General features: G+C 41.9%; 1 protein-coding gene across 1 annotated transcript in view; it reads right to left on the minus strand.

The window, feature by feature from the left end:
- Positions 1 to 305: 305 nt before the first annotated feature.
- The window catches only part of LOC137616278 (uncharacterized), a 54,347-nt gene continuing 39,235 nt past the window's right edge, over positions 306 to 15,417 (minus strand). The window contains exon 3 of the mRNA XM_068345907.1: positions 306 to 2,562. Within this exon, the coding sequence (XP_068202008.1) occupies positions 904 to 2,562 (1,659 nt within the window). The 3' untranslated portion in view covers positions 306 to 903. The remainder of the gene's footprint in view (positions 2,563 to 15,417) is intronic.

Here is a 15,417-nt window from a genome sequence, read left to right on the forward strand (position 1 = left end):
GGTGGTAAGCCAGCCATCAGGCAACCACTTTCTTTTTTATATTTGGAAATGATGTATCAAGTATTTGTGAAGACCACAAATGTTGGTTAAGGTTACTCTGTTTTCTTTGTGAAACTATATCTAGAAACAATAGTGTCACACTGCCGTTATCTTATATACTGTAATGCAAGAATAATGGTATTCATATTCACTCACATTCCCTGTGTATATTTTACCCAAGCTCTTATAAGTTATTTAACTCATATAAAATTAAAGGTAATCAATTTCATACAAAATATCACATCATTTTTATCAAAAGCTCCCTTTTTAGATAACAATTTTTATTTTAAGCCAAGCATCTAAAGAATACCATTATTTATCCTGAACAACAACATTGCATTTCCATATCCTCATATCTATGAAATTTAACAGTCTACTGTACTTTTAAAATAAATTCTTTTTGTGCAAAAATGATTATCTTAATTTAATTAAAAATCTTCAATTATAATGCTTGCAGTCAAGTGTAACAGCCTAAAATAAATATGAGTAAAAAAAAAATGTCTTATTTGGAAATGGATCACGAGCACCATGAATGTAGAAAGAATAGAAATGCAATAATTTTTCAACAACATATGAATAGTGGCATACCTGTTGTTCAATCTGAAAAGTATACAGTAGTATGATCCCACCACAACTCATTTCCCATATTGCAGAAGGAAGGTTAGCCTTATGCTACAATAGTTGGTCCTTCTCATAAAACACATAACAGCTTTCTCTTTTGCAAATTCACTACAAAACAGTAAAGTACAGCATGAAGCCCAATATTGCATCACAAAACCAATGGGAAATTTTTTTAAAATTAATCTTGATATCAACAAAACATAAACAATTTTAAAATACATAAACTCTATAAACGGCACAATTTTAAAATGAATTTACTAATAAATCTGTAAATTTTACTATTATTCCTCTATTCCATAATTTTTCTTGAAAAGTCCGCCATTTTTTAAGTTTTCTAGGCACATATATATATTGCAAATTAGGATAGTTTTTCAGTATAACACACACATGATCATCAATATCAGCAACAGATATGTTTTCAAGGACAGGCAATATCAATGATGAGAGATCGTTTGCTTTATACCCATCTACGATTGCATGAAGACTATCAATTGCTAATGCACTAATACACAAGTTTTTTACATCACTGCAAGATGACAAAAACATTTGCATCAGCTCTATGTTATCTGGGTGGGAAGCACTCAACATAAGCTGAAGATTTTTAACCTTGGGTCTCTTCAAAGGCTTCTCTGATGATGGATATGTCCGTTGATAAAAGCCATTGCCTGTTATGGTTATATTCTCCAAATGAGGGCAAAGAGACAAGATATTAATGATATGCTGCTGAGTGGTTGTTGCTGTTACGTGTAATCTGAGGCCCAACGATCGCAGTCTGTGTCCGTATAGGCTTAAGACCGGAAGTAAAATGGATTCCAGATGGACTATATCACCACCGGCTGTAAGGGATTCAATCTTGCTGCAATCTGACATGACATTAGTTAGAGTTTCAATAATTTGGGAAGCCCTTCCCTTACAAGGTCCCTTTAGTTCTGAGCGAGAACACTGGCAATCAGGGCTCCTTGCAAACACTAAGGAAACATCCTGAAGTCCAGGAAATAATTGTGGTAAATAACCAACATCTACACTGCAAATAAGTCTATCCGATGCCGCACTTCTGTTGGAGTCCACGAGGTCTACTGTTGTTAAAAGTAAGCTTTCCAAGTTATATTGTTTACCGCTCAAACCAGGTACTTTTGTTAGTGCATAATTTTGGTTAAATTCATTTACACGCCAGTTCAATGTCTTTAAGTTTGGATAATAAGTTAGAATTGCAGTTTTTATAAAGCTATCATTCCAATTCTGATTTGAGTTTTGTCTTTGGTACCATAAATGCCTCAAGGCTGGGAACTGAGGTTCTAAGCAACTATTTCTACCATCATGACTAGATATATACTCTATCCATGGCCTGCCCAGCAAGGACACACAGAATGTATCTTTGGTCAAAGAACTGTAAGAATCTATTAGAACTAATTCTTCAAGCTGTTTTGAAAAACATTTCAAATTGCTCAAAGCAACCACATTAACACACTTTCCTGCCAGATGGATGCTTTTAATTTTTGTGCAACTTCTGAACAAAGCTTGCAAAACTGATTTCATATCTTCAGCATCCCTAAACTCAAAGGCTAGAATCACTCGTTCTACTGGGAATGGGCCAAATGACTTGAGTACTCTAATAAAAGCATTAAGGTATGCAACATCAGACATTGAGTACTCAAAAACAAAATCCCCCTCATTGTCGTCACTTACATTCTCACTGCCTTCCCATTCCACACCTGTGCTTAAAACAAACTCCTCAAAGAGTAAAAGCTTTAATATGGAAGCTTTCAAAAAGTGTATCTGAGACTGACATGATACATACTCGGCTACTGATGCAATCCGTTGTTTTAATAGCCATGACGCTGGAATGCTGATGCCACCGGAATTTGTACATTTTAAACTTGATAAATGTTCTTTCAAATCCACCTGAAACAAAAAACCAAATTTACTTAAAATATCGTGTTTATGTTACTCTTGAAATACAGGTCATTTACAATTATTCATTAACATAAACATTCTATTAGTAAACCTCTTTAATGAAAACGGTAATAATTCACTTAACCTGTTAAGCGTCCGCCCTGGACCAGGTTGTCGCTAATGTACTGTCACGCTTTTTTTGTCCTGAGCAGTAATTTCACAAATAATAATTTTTCAAAGTTAATATAATATCTTTATGCTTATAATTCATATTTATAGTTAAAAGTAGAAATATTAATTAAATGGTGGAATAAACAGAACAATTAATACTACTATTATTTCATTTCAAAAGGCTACATAGTACTGAATATTCTAGTGGGTTCTCTTTATCTTCAACCGTAAATCTTACGCCAGGATCAGCAACAAAAGCAAAGGCACAACACACACACACACACACACACACACTCTCTCTCTCTCTCTCTCTCTACATATCGTTTCCTGTATAGTTTTCAAATATGTTTGTCATATATTTGTACATTATCCACTTTATTCTCTCTCTCTCTCTCTCGCAATTCCTTTCCTATATAGTTTTGTGAAATCTCGTTGTTTAGTCATTCGGCAATGAGAAGTTATCTTCGCTCTCGGCAATCGAAAGAAAAGTTTGTTTCTTCAATATCCTCATCCCTGGAGGATTCAGAACTAGTGCTCTCATCATCTAACAGGTTATCATTATCAGATTCCTCAACCAGAATATCATTTATTTCATCTAAAGAAATAACCTTCCTCTTTAGACCACTCATTGTAAAAGGAACAACAAACAATCTTTTATGCATGAACGCCGGAAGCGCACTGAAAGGAATCCAGTTTTCTAACATCAAGCTACCTTCAGAAAAATAGTTGCCAGACATCATATAAGTTTCTATTTACAGCTTACATATGCTGAGAGTGTTGCCAAGTGGTGATCCTATACTTACTATACGAGTAAACGGATTATCACGAGACTGACGACTTGAAATAGGCAGTTAAAGTCATGAACGGAATATACCGTTGAAGGCGGTACTGAGTAAATCGTGGTGAACGGCTTATCACGTGGGTGACACTTAACAGGTTAACAAGATTCACAAAGAATATGAGAAATAATAAAATTATATCTAAGGAGTGAATAATTATAGAAAATAATAAATAAATAACTACAACTAAAAGTGAGACAATACCATTTAATTTCCTTTATCAAGAGTGAAATTTCCTCAGTTAATTACTAAGTGCTGATATTTCCTTCTCATCGTCCTACTCACCTTGAAAATTTATCTACCCTGATCCAAGCAGCTAAGATATAGGCAAAGAAATTACAGCAGACACAAAATGGGAAAAACTGGTGACCCTTAAGTATCATACCTAGATTAAAATTAATTATTTCCATACTCACTGTAGTTCACTGCTGTTCCTCCTCTGGAAAACAGAGCATCAACCCTTAAAATTTAAAGTAAAATTTCTACAGCTCTCCCCATTATTACAATACACAGTCCTGTGTAATGCTCCCTAGCCAAGCAAGGCAGTCACCTAAATAGAAGGCGGCCAGGTTAGCACATATTATTTCAATGAATCTTCCTAAAGCTCATTGCTGCATACTACACTAATGTGGGAGGAAGACAGTGGTGGCCATGTTAACTAGTCTTCTACTTACTTGACCAGAGAGCCTGTTAATAGGCTGAACATTATGTCTATTACAGAAAGGGGAAAGGCTTGTGAGGAGGGTGTGACAGCACAACATGAAGGAACAGCAGCTCTGCATTCAATCGACCCCAAGTGTAAAACTGTCCTGCTAGACACCTACTCCACAAGACTAGTGATCTTAACGGCAGCCAAAATGGGAGATGTAATCAGTGTGCTTCTATGCATCTGAGACTTCCCCAATCAGAGAGAAAAACAACTTCTCCCTATGCATTTCCACTAGCATACTGCCATAAACATCTATCCAAAAAGCTTAATAAAACCAAAATATGATTAAGATCTCGGTAACCCCAAACTTCTTTTCAATTAGAGCAGATAAAACTCCTATTATAGAATCTGCAAAAGAAAGAATTTCAACCAAACTACCCATGCACTCATCTATAGCTAACATCTCTGTAGTCAGCCAACATGAAAAACATAAAATTTAACAACTCTCTGCTATTGATGCTCACTAGGGGCTCCAGGAAAAATTAGGCTGACTTATGGAAATAGTTAAGCTATGTAAGTGGCTGCTTTGCCTGAAGACAAGGCTTCAACAGTAAACAGGAACCAACATAAAAAATACTTGAGACCTGGCTGTACTGTATAAGCAGTCTTAGGCAAGCCAGATGTATGAGCTAACATCAAGGAATAGCCAAAGACAGAACTAAACTGAAGAAATTTTTCTAGGAACATTTCTGCAATGAGTTTCAGTAAAGCTTGGGGCAAGGATTCATCATCTATCTCATCATCCATCAAATCAGTTGTCTTTCCCATCCACATCCTGATTTTGTGTAGAATTCACCCTCTGAAAACTTAGATTATCCCTCTAGTTTACTACCAGATACCTTCTGCACTTGTGCCAAATAATGAAGACCTCCTTCTTCCTATGATCAAGTTTCCTGTGGAAACGACAAATACATTTAGTATTTCTCCATTTACGATCGGCAAAACTGGCACAAGTTCCAAATGATCCATCCTAGGTAACAGATTCGCTTATGCGAAGTTTCATAGTCCATTTCTTTTAATAGTAAGATGACCGATCTGAATGTTAGGGAGAAACTGCCTAAAATGAAGGAAGAGTCTACTTGAAAGTAGACTACATATGTCTGGTTATGGGAAGGTAGGAATGTAATGCATAACCTGACTTCCCGTAAAGAGAACAACTATCGAATTTAATGATTTCTTAGAACAGGGTTCCAACTGTATAATGATACATAGTCATTGTTATCTCCCACAGGTGTGCCTCTTCATGTGAGAGTAATGCATGCAACTGGCGAAGCAAACTGCCTTTGTCAGCAGTAACAATTTGCTTGCCCGCATGCTGTTGTGTACAAACATAACTTCTTTGCCTCTGGCTGTTCAAAAATGAGCCTGAGCCTCTTGAAGACATTTCCGTCTATGAGCACCTCCATGGAGCTCGTGGAGTCACTTGCAGGAATAATGTATGGGTGACGAATCGCAGCATTAATGCCCACAGAAATTGATCGTTAACAGCTACCAGTTAAGATACTATTATTATTATTATTATTACTTGCTAAGCTACAACCCTAGTTGGAAAAGCAGGATGCTATAAGCCCAAGGGCTCCAACAGGGAAAATAAAATATTTTAAGAAGAGCAACAAGATTAAAATAAATATCTTCTATAAAAACTATAAAAACTTTAACAATTCAGGAGGAAGAGGAACAAGATAGAAGTGTGACCAAGTGTACCCTCAAGCAAGAGAGTTATAGGGTCCTTGACTGGCCAGACAGCACTACATTGGATCCTTCTCTCTGGTTAAGACTCATTTTCCTTTTGCCTACACATACACAGAATAGTCTGGCTTATTCTTTACATATTTTCCTCAGTCCTCATTCACCTGACAACGCTGAGACTACCAAACAATTCTTCTTCGCTCAAGGGGTTAACTACTGCAATGTAATTGTTCAATGGCTACTTTCGTCTTGGTAAGGGTTGAAGAAACTCTTAGCTATGGTAAGTAGCTCTTCTAAGAGAAGGACACTCCATAATCAAACCATTGTTCTCTGGTCTTGGATAGTGACATGATCTTTCACTGTCTTGGGGTAAATTTCTCTTGCTTGAGGGTACACTCAAACACAATATTCTATCTTATTTTTTTTTCTTGTTTTTTAAAGTTTTTATAGTTTATATATGAAATATCACAAATTTTTAGTAATTTATATTTTTCCTAACATACTTACCGAGAACTACTTTCTTAGGAGTTACCTGGAACCTCCTCTCAACCGACCAGAGTTTTGTGTAGTTTACCCTACTTCCGATTTCTGTGATGGTAGGCCTAGGCGGAAGGATACGTGCCCTGAGGGCAATCTCGAGGCAGGCCTCATGTTAGCTTGGGTCTCGACCTTCAGTAAGTTCTTGAAAACAATAAATACTAAAGATCAGTGAGGCACTCAGGGAAGGAAGGGAGGGCCATAACCCGAAAGTAGTTCTCGGTAAGTATGTTAGGAATAATGTTATTTTCATTAGTAAAATAAATTTTTGAATATACTTACCCGGTGATCATATAGCTGTCAGCTCTGCTGCCCGACAGAAAAACCTAAGGACAAAATACGCCAGCGATCGCTATACAGGTGGGGGTGTACATCAACAGCGCCATCTGTCGAGCAGGTACTCAAGTACTCCATGTCAACACAGAACCAATTTTCTCCTCTGCCCACTGGGTCTCTATTGGGGAGGAAGGGAGGGTCCTTTAATTTATGATCACCGGGTAAGTATATTCAAAAATTTATTTTACTAATGAAAATAACATTTTTCAATATTAAACTTAGCCGGTGATCATATAGCTGATTCACACCCAGGGGGGTGGGTAGAAACTAGCATTACATGTTGACATTATTATGAGCTAAGTATTTTGTATTTCATTTTAGCAGTTATTCAAAATAACAAACATAAAATAAATAAGTACCTGGTAAGGAAGTCGACTTGAACAATTACTCTGCCTTTTTAAGTACGTCTTCCTTACTGAGCCTCGCGATCCTCATAGGATGCTGAGCGACTCCTAGGAGCTGAAGTATGAAGGGTTGCAACCCATACTAAAGGACCTCATCAAAACCTCTAATCTAGGCGCTTCTCAAGAAATGACTTTGACCACCCGCCAAATCAAGTAGGATGCGAAAGGCTTCTTAGCCTTCCGGACAACCCAAAAACAATAATAAAACATTTCAAGAGAAAGATTAAAAAAGGTTATGGAATTAGGGAATTGTAGTGGTTGAGCCCTCACCCACTACTGCACTCGTTGCTACGAATGGTCCCAGAGTGTAGCAGTTCTCGTAAAGAGACTGGACATTCTTAAGATAAAAAGACGCGAACACTGATTTGCTTTTCCAATAGGTTGCGTCGAATATACTTTGCAGAGATCTAATTTGTTTAAAGGCCACGGAAGTTGCGACAGCTCTAACTTCGTGTGTCCTTACCTTCAGCAAAGCTTGGTCTTCCTCATTCAGATGGGAATGAGCTTCTCGTATTAACAGTCTGATAAAATAGGATAAAGCATTCTTTGACATAGGCAAAGATGGATTCTTAACTGAACACCATAAAGCTTCAGACGGGCCTCGTAAAGGTTTTAAACAGAACTTAAGAGCTCTTACAGGACATAAGACTCTTTCTAGTTCATTTCCAACCATACGATAAGTTTGGAATATCGAACGATATTGGTCAAGGCCGAGAAGGCAGCTCGTGTTTGGCTAGAAAACCAAGTTGTAGAACATGTAGCCGTTTCGGATGAGAATCCGATGTTCTTGCTGAAGGTATGAATCTCACTGACTCTTTTAGCTGTGGCTAAGCATATCAGGAAAAGAGTCTTAAAGGTGAGATCTTTCAGGGAGGCTGATTGTAGCGGTTCGAACCTGTCTGACATAAGGAATCTTAGTACCACGTCTAAATTCCAACCAGGTGTAACCAAACGACGCTCCTTCGTGGTCTCAAAAGACTTAAGGAGGTCCTGTAGATCTTTATTGTTGGAAAGATCTAAGCCTCTGTGACGGAAGACTGATGCCAACATGCTTCTGTAACCCTTGATATTGGGAGCTGAAAGAGATCTTTCTTTCCTCAGATATAAGAGAAAGTCAGCTATTTGAGTTACAGAGGTACTGGTCGAGGATACGGATACTGACTTGCACCAGTTTCGGAAGATTTCCCACTTCGATTGGTAGACTCTAAGGGTGGATGTTCTCCTTGCTCTAGCAATCGCTCTGGTTGCCTCCTTCGAAAAGCCTCTAGCTCTCGAGAGTCTTTCGATAGTCTGAAGGCAGTCAGACGAAGAGCGTGGAGGCCTTGGTGTACCTTCTTTACGCGTGGCTGACGTAGAAGGTCCACCCTTAGGGGAAGCGTTCTGGGAACGTCTACTAGCCATCGAAGTACCTCGGTGAGCCATTCTCTCGCGGGCCAGAGGGAAGCAACTAGCGTCAACCTTGTCCCTTCGTGAGAGGCGAACTTCTGCAGTACCTTGTTGACAATCTTGAACGGAGGGAATGCATATAGATCTAGATGTGACCAATCTAGTAGAAAGGCATCTATATGAACTGCTGCTGGGTCCGGGATTGGTGAGCAAAATATTGGGAGCCTCTTGGTCATCGAGGTTGCGAAGAGATCTATGGTTGGCTGGCCCCAGGTGGCCCAAAGTCTCTTGCAAACATCCTTGTGGAGGGTCCATTCTGTTGGAATTATTTGTCCCTTCCGACTGAGACAATCTGCCATGACATTCAAGTTGCCTTGGATGAACCTCGTTACTAGTGAAATGTCTAGACCTTTTGACCAGGTGAGGAGGTCCCTTGCGATCTCGTACCATGTCAGAGAGTAGGTCCCTCCTTGCTTGGAGATGTACGCCAAAGCCGTGGTGTTGTCCGAGTTCACCTCCACCACTTTGCCTTGAAGGAGAGAACTGAAGCTTTTCCAGGTCAGACGTACTGCCAGTAGCTTCTTGCAGTGAAATGCATTGTCCTTTGACTCGAGTTCCATAATCCCGAGCATTCCCTACCGTCTAATGTCGCACCCCAGCCTACGTCCGATGCGTCCGAGAAGAGAACGTGGTTGGGAGTCTGAACAGTCAGGGGAAGACCCTCTCTAAGGATGATATAGTCCTTTCACCAAGTCAGACCAGACTTTATCTTTCCGGAAACCGGGATCGAGACCGCTTCTAGCGTCTTGTCCTTTTTCCAGTGAAAAGCTAGATGGTATAGAAGAGGACGGAGGTGTAGTCTTCCTAGTGACACAAATTGATCCACGGATGACAGGGTCCCTACCAGACTCATCCACAGCCTGACTGGGCAGCGTTCCTTCTTCAGCATCTTCTGGATGGATAGCAGGGCTGGGGGTTGATCGTCTTGTTCAGCAACGTCCTCATCAGAGGGTTCCTCATCCGAAACTGATGAGGAAACGGCAACGGAGTGGGCAACGTCTGACTCGCTGAATCCGGTCGCACTGGTGGATGCGCGACGGAGCCGGACGCAATATCATGACACTGCTGCACAGTCTGTGAACTGTCAACAACCATGGGTGCGCGAGGAAGTACAGCGTCAACCCGAAACTGTCTAGACTGTCTGGGTTGTGCAGTCAACACCCTACCGGGTTGCTGAGGTTGACGCACTGCGTCACAACAAGTCACCTCTGCTGGTTGTTGAACGTCTTCCTAGTGACACTGAACGTCAACAACCACCTCCGAGCGTCGCTTAACGTCAACGTGCGACTGGCAACCCACACTGGGTCGCATCGGTGGAGGAACCACCTCAACTGGCAGACGCGAGTAGGATACCTCAGCGTCAACAGGGCGCACAACCCACCGGTTGGAAGGTTGTTGGCCAGAAGGTTCTTCTCCGTATTAAAGTCCTCTATCAAGGACACAAGCTTGGACTGCATGTCTTGCAGCAAAGCCTATTTAGGGTCTACGGGAGCAGGTGTGGCAACAGACGGGGTTAGCGACTGAGGCGGAACCATTTACCATCCCTGGAAGCCTTGTTATGTGTGACATAATAGTACAGCAAAACTTCAAAGGCTCGCAAAAGTTGAGAAGTTGACCTGTAAACAACTTGGAGCGTCTCCTGGCTAGGCGCCAGGGCGAGTCTACCAGAATTGAGAAGTCTATCTGGGCAGAGGCATGAACTCCCAAGCCGAGAACTTCTCTCGTGTCTATCAGACTCTCGCTCTATAAGCCAGTTTAAAAGAAGGGAAATCAAAGGCTGTATCCCTAAAACTCCTCCTGGTGCAAAAACCAGTCGCCTAGCCAACGTAACGCTCTCTAGGAGAGCGAGAGAGCACTAGCTTAACAACAACGGCTTCGAAGTAGCTAGGCCTAGTGTAAGTTCTGACGTTAGGCGAACGAGGAGCAGCAGTTACAAGATCCGGACGAAGATCCTTAAAAAATCATCATGATTTAATTAAAGTCCATAGGAGGCTAAGCAGCTTAAGGCTCCTCTCCAAATGACAGAGTCCTCAAAGGAATATCAGTAGGAGGGAGAACAGCACTTTCTCATCTACAGGAACCTTGTCCGAGAAAAGCTAGGTTATCTCAGTGAGGGTCTCACTGGTGCATTAGCAGCAGACCAGAAGGCAACGTTATGTAACTGCTTGACAGTCTGTGAACTGTCAAAAACTGAACTGTCAACCACAACAGGTGCGTGAGGACATACAGCACTGGTGCATTAGTAGCAGACCAGAAGGCAACGTCATGTAACTGCTTGACAGTCTGTGAACTGTCAAAAACTGAACTGTCAACCACAACAGGTGCGTGAGGACATACAGCACTGGTGCATTAGTAGCAGACCAGAAGGCAACGTCAAGTAACTGCTTGATAGACTGTGAACTGTCAACAACTGAACTGTCAACCACAACGGGAGCGTGAGGACATACAGTGTTCACTCGAGACTACTTAGACTGTCTATACTGAGCAGTCAAAACAAACTCCAGAATGCGGAGGTTGACGCACCGCGTCAAAACACGGCAGCTTAACTCCACCCTCCTGTTGTTGTGGTAGCACACGAACATCAACGGAGGGTTCCGTGCGTCTGTGAACGTCAGCATGCGTCTGGCAGGGTCGACTGCGCATGGGTGAAGGAGCTCTCACAGCTGGAGTGTGGGAGCAGGCAGCCTCAGCGTCTGCTGGGCGCACAACCGTGGTAGGTTGTAGGCTAACGGGTGCAGCGTCAACCTTCTCCGCACGATACTCCTGCATAACAGCAGCTAACTGAGTCTGCATGACTGCAGCAAAGACCACTCAGGGTCTACAACAGCTGGTGCGGCAACAGACGGAGTTACTGCCTGTTGCGGTACCGCTTTGCCTCTCTAAGGAGGTGAGCAGTCGTCGGAAGACTGCAGCGAGTCCCAACTGACCCAGTGGCTACAACTGGGCCGTTGGACTTGCGCGGAAGGGACCGACTTGCACTTAATAAGCTGCGAGACCTTGGTCCATGGTTTCTTACGAGAAACCTCTTCCGCAGACGAGAAGTAAATGGGCTCTATCGTCTTTGTGTGGGTGGGGCGATCTTGGGTAGATACGCCCGAAACCACGGAGGGAAACGTCTGTTCGTTGATCAAGGCCTGACGAACCCATAAGTCGTTCGACATTACTTCTCCCCTGGGCTTGGGAGCTTGCAAGAGGTCCCGGACTAGGTGAACGACAGGCACGAACAGACGAACCCTCGGACGCAACACTGTAACACTTTGCGCATATCACTTTAACACTTCGATTTTCTGTTTTGCACTTATTTCACTGAAATCGAAACTTTTACTGATTTCTACCTGAAACACGCAATTCTACCCTTCATTAAAAGGTAGTAATTGCGAAAACAGTCGTATAATGTAGCTCATTAATACTAGCAAAAACAGAAAACATATAAGGATAAAGAATTCAGTGGCTGGGAAAGAGACTAAACACTAGTTCAATTAAACTACGTTTACAATCTCTCACCGCACATAGCCTGGGGACAAGAATAAAACCCTAGAAACGTTTTACCTTCTTCCCCGTACAGCGACTAGGGAGGAGAGTAACACGAGAACAACGTTACCCGCTTGAACGGAACGTTTTATTTTTTTTTTTCTCTCTCTCTCCCTCCGTCTCTATCTATCTCTCTCTTTCTCTCTTGATTTCGCACCTGAGAGAAGAGCCCAATTATATATCGTCAAAAAAACATGTTATATGGCTAAAGGAAAAAATTGAAAGGTTTTCCAAATAAAAAGTTCCTTTAATTTAGAATTTAAACTATTTAAGTTAAGAAAGAATGAACGAAACGTCAGAATCGATTTACTCTTACTGCAAAGTGAAACCGTGATACAATCTCTCTCTATCGTAACGATAGAGCGCATGTTGAACGTCCTGAACGTCAACAACTGCGTAGTCTAAAAAAAAAAAAAAAAAAAAAAACTAAACGTTAGTTCATCTTTGAAAACAGTACGAAGACTATCAAAGAAATTCTTTCATAAAACATTAAATTTAAAAAGTTATAAATTCTTTAAAGGCTAAATACGATATAACGGGCTCAACGTTGATTAACTTCGGTTCCAAGTGAAGACCGCCTACTATCAGGAAAGGTCGCAAATAAACAAAACATAAAAATTTCTTTTTATATGTTTATAATAAATGGAAAGTTAATCGAAGAGGCCTAATAAAGGCGGAGAGATATAAAAAATATAGATCTATAACGTGTTAAGCAAAATTACTAAAAACCTAAACACACTTCCGTCTAAGGGAAGGGTCGGCCATTTAAAAGTGAAAGAGAGTCCATACTCTCTTAGTCACCATAATTAAATCTATCCAAAACGAGTTCAAGTTTTGAGATGAAGATAAAACCCCTGCATAGCGAAAGCTCAAAACAAGAATAGTGTACTTCACCAAATAGTTGTGAAAACAAATCCAGTTAGTAACAGCGTATTTTAGTAGGTCTTGCCAGTGGCACGACAGAGAGAAAATTGGTTCTGTGTTGACATGGAGTACTTGAGTACCTGCTCGACAGATGGCGCTGTTGATGTACACCCCCACCTGTATAGCGATCGCTGGCGTATTTTGTCCTTAGGTTTTTCTGTCGGGCAGCAGAGCTGACAGCTATATGATCACCGGCTAAGTTTAATATTGAAAAATACAAATTACTAAAAATTTGTGATTTGTTCCAACACAGGGACTTACCTCGAACTACTTTCTTAGGAGACTTACACTTTAGGATGTGGGAGTGCCTACCTGACCTAGACCCAACTAACAGGATTGATATGGACCTAGATAGGAGACTAGGTACGGAAGGATAAGGAAACTGGATAGTAGGTCAAACTACACAAAGAGCTCATGTTAGTGTTTAAGTACTCACCCTTCAGAATTCCCTGTTGGTGTGCTTGATGAAGACGCTGTATATTCATGGATTGTGCAGGCTACTGGTCACGAGCTCCAAGAGAAATGAAGAGTAAAAAGAAGACAAGGGGAAGGGAGAAAAATTGCACCTGTGTCTGTTGGTTTTGATACCCGCGATTGAACCTGGGGCTTGGGCCGTTAAATCGGTTGGAGCGCAGAGATGACTGTCCCGATAGAACAACCATCTAGAGACTTCCCCGTACACTCCTTGAGGTAGTGAGACGTGAACGTAGATTGGTTTGACCAGGTGCCTGCTCTGAGGATCTGTGCTACTGCCATGTTCTTCTCAAAAGCCAGAGAGGTACTAATACCCCTAATGTCATGTGGTCTGGGTCTTCCTGGTACTGACAGACCAGCACTACTGTATGCCTTGATGATCACTTGTCTGAGCCAAAAGGAAATGGTATTCTTAGAAACTTTATTCTTAACAGGACCCGTGGAAACGAATAAGTTCTTTATACCTGATCTAGGAATTGCCGGAATCGAGAAACCCTCAAACTTAGGGTCCCAGACTGATGGGTTCTGTGTTTTAGCCACAAACGAAGGTACGAACTTGAAGGAGATCTCGCGCCAACCTCTTGAATGTTCTACTTCATAGGATAACCCATGGATCTCGCCCACTCTCTTCGCTGAAGCCAAAGCTAACAAGAAGACAGTCTTAAGCGTAAGATTCCTATCCACTATATCTTTCAACAGTTCGAAAGGAGGCTTACTAAGCATATCAAGGACTCTAGCTACGTCCCATTGAGGAACCCTGGAGGCATAGGGAGGACAGGATTGTTCAAAGCTCTTGATGAGCATAGAAATATGTCTAGAAGAACCTAGATCAATTCCTTTCAAGAGGAAAACTTGGCCTAGAGCGGCACGCACTCCTTTCACCGCTGGAAATGACATGCCCACCTCATCCCTGAGGTGGACGAGAAAGTCTGCGATGTCCAGGATCGAGGCCCCTAAGGGCTTGATTTTTCTTGAGGCACACCATCTTGTAAATGTTGCCCATTTTGCCTGGTATACTGCTGTTGATGATTGTCTAAGATAACGAGACATCCTGTCTGCTGTTCCTGCCGAATATCCCTCTCTCCTCAGAAGGCGCTGGATAACCTCCAGGCGTGAAGACGAAGGGACTGAGGATTCTCGTGGAAACTTAGAAAGTGTGGTTGTCTCAGGAGGGCTGGCCTGTCTGGTAGGGGCCGGGGAGGAAGACACGCCAGCCCTTTTAGATCTGCGAACCACTCTCTCTCCGGCCACCAGGGCACTACCAAAGTCATCTTTAGGTTGTGAGCTGTCCTTACTCTGTTGAGCACTTGCCTGATCAGTGCAAATGGAGGGAAGGCGTAAACGTCGAGATTGTCCCACTTGTGTTGAAAGGCGTCCTCCAATGCCGCCTTTGGGTCTGGGACAGGAGAACAGAAAACGGGGAGCTGTGCGTTCAGTCTTGTTGCGAAGAGATCCATCACTGGAGACCCCCACATTCGGATGATGAACTTCGCTACTTCCGGGTGAAGGGACCATTCGGTTCCTACCACCTGACCCACTCTGCTGAGGCCGTCGCCCAGGACATTTTTCTTCCCCGGAATGAATCTTGCTGTCATCCTGACTTGCTCTTCTTCGGCCCATTTTAGGATCTCCAACGCGAGAACGCACAACTCCTTTGACTTCAGTCCCCCTTGCTTCTTTATGTAAGCCACTACTGTGGCGTTGTCTGACATCACCGCCACTGTGTCTCCCTTTAGAAGGGATGCGAAGTTTAGACATGCTTCTTGAACAGCTCTCATCTCTAGGACATTGATGTGTTGAGTCC

Source organism: Palaemon carinicauda, chromosome 22 (genome assembly GCF_036898095.1).
Source record: "Palaemon carinicauda isolate YSFRI2023 chromosome 22, ASM3689809v2, whole genome shotgun sequence".
Classification (NCBI taxonomy): domain Eukaryota; kingdom Metazoa; phylum Arthropoda; class Malacostraca; order Decapoda; family Palaemonidae; genus Palaemon; species Palaemon carinicauda.